The 7,500-nt window shown below is 51.7% G+C and overlaps 1 protein-coding gene across 1 annotated transcript in view; it reads left to right on the top strand.

Moving 5' to 3' along the window:
• Positions 1–7,500, top strand: part of LOC106596001 (uncharacterized) — a 20,962-nt gene that overhangs the window by 7,565 nt on the left and 5,897 nt on the right. The window contains exons 10-11 of the mRNA XM_045712275.1: positions 5,204–5,283; positions 7,254–7,342. Coding sequence (XP_045568231.1) covers positions 5,204–5,283; positions 7,254–7,342 — 169 coding nt within the window. The remainder of the gene's footprint in view (positions 1–5,203; positions 5,284–7,253; positions 7,343–7,500) is intronic.

The raw sequence follows: 7,500 nt of genomic DNA, 5'->3' as shown, positions 1-7,500 counted from the left end.
GTCCCCTTCAGTCTGGGAGCTCACTAGCTCTATCTGGTCCCCTTCAGTCTGGGAGCTCACTAGCTCTATCTGGTCCTCTTCAGTCTGGGAGCTCACTAGCTCTATCTGGTCCCCTATCTGGTCCCCTTCAGTCTGGGAGCTCACTAGCTCTATCTGGTCCCCTATCTGGTCCCCTATCTGGTCCTCTTCAGTCTGGGAGCTCACTAGCTCTATCTGGTCCCCTATCTGGTCCCCTTCAGTCTGGGAGCTCACTAGCTCTATCTGGTCCCCTATCTGGTCCCCTATCTGGTCCCCTTCAGTCTGGGAGCTCACTAGCTCTATCTGGTCCTCTTCAGTCTGGGAGCTCACTAGCTCTATCTGGTCCCCTTCAGTCTGGGAGCTCACTAGCTCTATCTGGTCCCCTATCTGGTCCCCTTCAGTCTGGGAGCTCACTAGCTCTATCTGGTCCCCTATCTGGTCCCCTTCAGTCTGGGAGCTCACTAGCTCTATCTGGTCCCCTTCAGTCTGGGAGCTCACTAGCTCTATCTGGTCCTCTTCAGTCTGGGAGCTCACTAGCTCTATCTGGTCCCCTTCAGTCTGGGAGCTCACTAGCTCTATCTGGTCCTCTTCAGTCTGGGAGCTCACTAGCTCTATCTGGTCCCCTATCTGGTCCCCTATCTGGTCCCCTATCTGGTCCCCTATCTGGTCCCCTTCAGTCTGGGAGCTCACTAGCTCTATCTGGTCCCCTATCTGGTCCCCTATCTGGTCCTCTTCAGTCTGGGAGCTCACTAGCTCTATCTGGTCCCCTATCTGGTCCCCTTCAGTCTGGGAGCTCACTAGCTCTATCTGGTCCCCTATCTGGTCCCCTTCAGTCTGGGAGCTCACTAGCTCTATCTGGTCCCCTATCTGGTCCTCTTCAGTCTGGGAGCTCACTAGCTCTATCTGGTCCCCTATCTGGTCCCCTTCAGTCTGGGAGCTCACTAGCTCTATCTGGTCCCCTATCTGGTCCCCTATCTGGTCCTCTTCAGTCTGGGAGCTCACTAGCTCTATCTGGTCCTCTTCAGTCTGGGAGCTCACTAGCTCTATCTGGTCCCCTATCTGGTCCCCTTCAGTCTGGGAGCTCACTAGCTCTATCTGGTCCCCTTCAGTCTGGGAGCTCACTAGCTCTATCTGGTCCTCTATCTGGTCCCCTTCAGTCTGGGAGCTCACTAGCTCTATCTGGTCCCCTATCTGGTCCCCTTCAGTCTGGGAGCTCACTAGCTCTATCTGGTCCCCTTCAGTCTGGGAGCTCACTAGCTCTATCTGGTCCTCTTCAGTCTGGGAGCTCACTAGCTCTATCTGGTCCCCTATCTGGTCCTCTATCTGGTCCTCTTCAGTCTGGGAGCTCACTAGCTCTATCTGGTCCCCTATCTGGTCCCCTTCAGTCTGGGAGCTCACTAGCTCTATCTGGTCCCCTTCAGTCTGGGAGCTCACTAGCTCTATCTGGTCCTCTATCTGGTCCTCTTCAGTCTGGGAGCTCACTAGCTCTATCTGGTCCCCTATCTGGTCCTCTTCAGTCTGGGAGCTCACTAGCTCTATCTGGTCCCCTTCAGTCTGGGAGCTCACTAGCTCTATCTGGTCCCCTATCTGGTCCTCTTCAGTCTGGGAGCTCACTAGCTCTATCTGGTCCCCTATCTGGTCCTCTTCAGTCTGGGAGCTCACTAGCTCTATCTGGTCCCCTATCTGGTCCTCTTCAGTCTGGGAGCTCACTAGCTCTATCTGGTCCCCTATCTGGTCCCCTTCAGTCTGGGAGCTCACTAGCTCTATCTGGTCCCCTATCTGGTCCCCTTCAGTCTGGGAGCTCACTAGCTCTATCTGGTCCCCTATCTGGTCCTCTTCAGTCTGGGAGCTCACTAGCTCTATCTGGTCCTCTTCAGTCTGGGAGCTCACTAGCTCTATCTGGTCCCCTTCAGTCTGGGAGCTCACTAGCTCTATCTGGTCCCCTTCAGTCTGGGAGCTCACTAGCTCTATCTGGTCCCCTTCAGTCTGGGAGCTCACTAGCTCTATCTGGTCCCCTATCTGGTCCCCTTCAGTCTGGGAGCTCACTAGCTCTATCTGGTCCCCTATCTGGTCCCCTTCAGTCTGGGAGCTCACTAGCTCTATCTGGTCCCCTATCTGGTCCCCTTCAGTCTGGGAGCTCACTAGCTCTATCTGGTCCCCTATCTGGTCCTCTTCAGTCTGGGAGCTCACTAGCTCTATCTGGTCCTCTTCAGTCTGGGAGCTCGCTAGCTTTGGTATGATTTATACAGACCACTTCCCCTTTTCCACATTTTATTACTTTACATCCTTATTCTGGGTTAATCTACAACAATACCCCAGAATGACATCGCAATACCCCAGAATGACATCGCAATACCCCAGAATGACATCGCAATACCCCAGAATGACATCGCAATACCCCAGAATGACATCGCAATACCCCAGAATGACATCGCAATACCCCAGAATGACATCGCAATACCCCAGAATGACATCGCAATACCCCAGAATGACATCGCAATACCCCAGAATGACATCGCAATACCCCAGAATGACATCACAATACCCCAGAATGACATCACAATACCCCAGAATGACATCGCAATACCCCAGAATGACATCACAATACCCCAGAATGACATCACAATACCCCAGAATGACCTCGCAATACCCCAGAATCTAATCTCCACCCCTCAGAGCCTGGTTCCTCTCTAGGTTTCTAATCTCCACCCCTCATAGCCTGGTTCCTCTCTAGGTTTCTAATCTCCACCCCTCATAGCCTGGTTCCTCTCTAGGTTTCTAATCTCCACCCCTCAGAGCCTGGTTCCTCTCTAGGTTTCTAATCTCCATCCAGCACAGCCAGAAGAGGACTGGTCCACCCCTCAGAGCCTGGTTCCTCTCTAGGTTTCTAATCTCCACCCCTCATAGCCTGGTTCCTCTCTAGGTTTCTAATCTCCACCCCTCAGAGCCTGGTTCCTCTCTAGGTTTCTAATCTCCATCCAGCACAGCCAGAAGAGGACTGGTCCACCCCTCAGAGCCTGGTTCCTCTCTAGGTTTCTAATCTCCACCCCTCATAGCCAGAAGAGGACTGGTCCACCCCTCAGAGCCTGGTTCCTCTCTAGGTATCTAATCTCCACCCCTCAGAGCCTGGTTCCTCTCTAGGTTTCTAATCTCCACCCCTCATAGCCAGAAGAGGACTGGTCCACCCCTCAGAGCCTGGTTCCTCTCTAGGTATCTAATCTCCACCCCTCAGAGCCTGGTTCCTCTCTAGGTTTCTAATCTCCACCCCTCATAGCCTGGTTCCTCTCTAGGTTTCTAATCTCCACCCAGCACAGCCAGAAGAGGACTGGTCCACCCCTCATAGCCTGGTTCCTCTCTAGGTTTCTAATCTCCACCCCTCAGAGCCTGGTTCCTCTCTAGGTTTCTAATCTCCACACAGTACAGCCAGAAGAGGACTGGTCCACCCCTCATAGCCTGGTTCCTCTCTAGGTTTCTAATCTCCACCCCTCATAGCCTGGTTCCTCTCTAGGTTTCTAATCTCCATCCAGCACAGCCAGAAGAGGACTGGTCCACCCCTCATAGCCTGGTTCCTCTCTAGGTTTCTAATCTCCACCCGGCACAGCCAGAAGAGGACTGGTCCACCCCTCAGAACCTGGTTCCTCTCTAGGTTTCTAATCTCCACCCAGTACAGCCAGAAGAGGACTGGTCCACCCCTCAGAGCCTGGTTCCTCTCTAGGTTTCTAATCTCCACCCAGCACAGCCAGAAGAGGACTGGTCCACCCCTCAGAGCCTGGTTCCTCTCTAGGTTTCTTCCTAGGTTTTGGCCTTTCTAGGGAGTTTTTCCTAGGGAGTTCTTCCTAGCCACCGTGCTTCTACACCTGCATTGCTTGCTGTTTGGGGGTTTTAGGCTGGGTTTCTGTACAGCACTTTGAGATATCAGCTGATGTAAGAAGGGCTTTATAAATACATTTGATTGATTGATTGATTGATTGATTGATTGATTGGTCCTGGCTTGATGACTCTAGTAGATTTACACTACGTGTCCTATAGAAGTTTTGTAGTCTTTTGTAGTCGTTTTGTAGTCTTAAACTTAGAATAAACTGATAGTTAAAATGCTAGCTTGTGCTAAAGCGATCTGCTCCTGCTAGCTAGCAACATCTACTTACAGTTACATACTTGCTACCTAACTAACCAGCTACCTAACTAACTAACTAACTAGCTACCTAACTAACTAGCTACCTAACTAACTAGCTACCTAACTAACTAGCTACCTAACTAACTAGCTACCTAACTAACTAGCTACTTAACTAACTAGCTATCTACATTACTACGGTTCCTGTGTTCTAAGTTGGGAAAGACATTTTAACAGCTTGGCAATTGATTGTATACACGCGTCTATAAGTAAATCGTCGAATTACAAATAAATAACTAAATAACTAATTGACCTGATAGCAGTTGTTCGGACTGCGATCTCTCTCTCGACGTCTCCAGCTGTCTGCTCCCATTTTTAGATACGGATAACGTGATTGGCCGACGTGATCAGCAGAGATGGTGTCATGGATAGTACACACGTTTTGATTGGTTTACAGAGTTGACGTGGCAAACAAACCGACGTGTTCAGAATAACTAAATAAACACGATGCGAAACGCACCAGCTCCCATCTGGACAGAGGTGGATTATGGGAAACTAGAGCAGATGGCTTGTTATGGTTCACCATCTACCTGGAGGAAGATGGGTCTGATAACCTGTCTGTCTGTCTTACCTGTCTGTCATCTACCTGGAGAAAGATGGATCTGATTACCTGTCTGTCTTACCTGTCTGTCTGTCATCTACCTGGAGAAAGATGGATCTGATTACCTGTCTGTCTTACCTGTCTGTCTGTCATCTACCTGGAGAAAAATGGGTCTGACACCCTAACCTGTCTGTCTGTCTAACCTGTCTGTCTGTCTGCCTTACCTGTATGTCTCTCTGTCTATCTTACCTGTCTCTGTCTTACCTGTCTCTCTGTCTAACCTGTCTGTCTCTCTGTATGTCTGTCTGTCTCTCTGTATGTCTGTCTGTCTTACCTGTCTGTCTTAACTGTCTCTATGTCCTAACCTGTCTGTCTCTTCTAACCAGTCTCTCTATCTTACCTGTCTGTCTAAGCTGTCTGTCTGTCTAACCTGTCTGTCTGTATAACCTGTCTCTCTCTCTCTCTCTGATCAGATTTCTTCAGTGAGGATCAGCTGTTTCTCATCCTGGAGTTTGAGTTTGGAGGCAGTGACCTGGAGAACAGTAATGGACAGGTGAGGAGACCTGGAGAACAGTAATGGACAGGCGAGGAGACCTGGAGAACAGTAATGGACAGGTAGGGAGACCTGGAGAACAGTAATGGACAGGCGAGGAGACCTGGAGAACAGTAATGGACAGGTGAGGAGACCTGGAGAACAGTAATGGACAGGTGGGGAGACCTGGAGAACAGTAATGGACAGGTGAGGAGACCTGGAGAACAGTAATGGACAGGTGAGGAGACCTGGAGAACAGTAATGGACAGGTGAGGAGACCTGGAGAACAGTAATGGACAGGTGAGGAGACCTGGAGAACAGTAATGGACAGGTGGGGAGACCTGGAGAACAGTAATGGACAGGTGAGGAGACCTGGAGAACAGTAATGGACAGGTGAGGAGACCTGGAGAACAGTAATGGACAGGTGAGGAGACCTGGAGAACAGTAATGGACAGGTGAGGAGACCTGGAGAACAGTAATGGACAGGTGAGGAGACCTGGAGAACAGTAATGGACAGGTGGGGAGACCTGGAGAACAGTAATGGACAGGTGAGGAGACCTGGAGAACAGTAATGGACAGGTGGGGAGACCTGGAGAACAGTAATGGACAGGTGAGGAGACCTGGAGAACAGTAATGGACAGGTGAGGAGACCTGGAGAACAGTAATGGACAGGTGAGGAGACCTGGAGAACAGTAATGGACAGGTGAGGAGACCTGGAGAACAGTAATGGACAGGTGAGGAGACCTGGAGAACAGTAATGGACAGGTGGGGAGACCTGGAGAACAGTAATGGACAGGTGAGGAGACCTGGAGAACAGTAATGGACAGGTGGGGAGACCTGGAGAACAGTAATGGACAGGTGAGGAGACCTGGAGAACAGTAATGGACAGGTGAGGAGACCTGGAGAACAGTAATGGACAGGTGAGGAGACCTGGAGAACAGTAATGGACAGGTGAGGAGACCTGGAGAACAGTAATGGACAGGTCAGGAGACCTGGAGAACAGTAATGGACAGGTGAGGAGACCTGGAGAACAGTAATGGACAGGTGAGGAGACCTGGAGAACAGTAATGGACAGGTGAGGAGACCTGGAGAACAGTAATGGACAGGTGAGGAGACCTGGAGAACAGTAATGGACAGGTGAGGAGACCTGGAGAACAGTAATGGACAGGTGGGGAGACCTGGAGAACAGTAATGGACAGGTGAGGAGACCTGGAGAACAGTAATGGACAGGTGGGGAGACCTGGAGAACAGTAATGGACAGGTGGGGAGACCTGGAGAACAGTAATGGACAGGTGAGGAGACCTGGAGAACAGTAATGGACAGGTGGGGAGACCTGGAGAACAGTAATGGACAGGTGAGGAGACCTGGAGAACAGTAATGGACAGGTGAGGAGACCTGGAGAACAGTAATGGACAGGTGGGGAGACCTGGAGAACAGTAATGGACAGGTGAGGAGACCTGGAGAACAGTAATGGACAGGTGGGGAGACCTGGAGAACAGTAATGGACAGGTGAGGAGACCTGGAGAACAGTAATGGACAGGTGAGGAGGGTGTTTGGTTCTCTACAGTATATCTGATTGGGAGCAGCCTTGTGATATGTTCATAAACATATCTAAACTCTCCTCTCCTCCTCTCTTCCTCCTCCTCTCTCTCCCCCTCCTCTCTTCCTCCTCCTCTCGCTCCCCTCCCCTCTTCTCCCCTCTCCTCCCCTCCTCCTCCTCTCTCTCCTCTCCTCCCCTCCTCTCTCCTCCCCTCCTCTCTCTCCCCCCCTCCCCTTCTCTCTCTCCTCTCCTCCTCTCCCTCCCCTTCTCTCTCTCCTCCCCTCTCTCTCCCCCCCTCCTCTCCTCTCCCTCCTCCTCCCCTCCTCTCTCCTCTCCCCTCCTCTCTCCCCTCCCCCCTCCTCTCTCTCCTCCTCTCTCTCCTCCTCTCTCCCCTCTCCTCCCCTCCTCCTCCCCTCTTCTCTCCCCCCTCCTCCCCTCCCGTCCTCCCCAGCTGGCGTCGGTGATGGTAGCCCAGAGTATCCTCCACCAGGTGACTGCTGCTCTGGCTGTGGCTGAACAGGAGCTCTGCTTCGAACACAGGTCTGTCTGTCTGTCTACCTGCCTGTCTGTCTGTCTACCTGCCTGTCTGTCTGTCTGCCTACCTGCCTGTCTGTCTACCTGCCTGTCTGTCTGCCTGTCTGTCTGTCTACCTGCCTGCCTGTCTGTCTGCCTACCTGTCTGCCTGTCTACCTGCCTGT

The sequence above is a fragment of the Salmo salar genome, unplaced genomic scaffold, assembly GCF_905237065.1.
Source record: "Salmo salar unplaced genomic scaffold, Ssal_v3.1, whole genome shotgun sequence".
In the NCBI taxonomy this organism is placed as follows: Eukaryota; Metazoa; Chordata; class Actinopteri; order Salmoniformes; family Salmonidae; genus Salmo; species Salmo salar.
The sequence above is the reverse complement of the archived record's forward strand: the minus strand, read 5'-3'. Positions and strand labels throughout refer to the sequence as shown.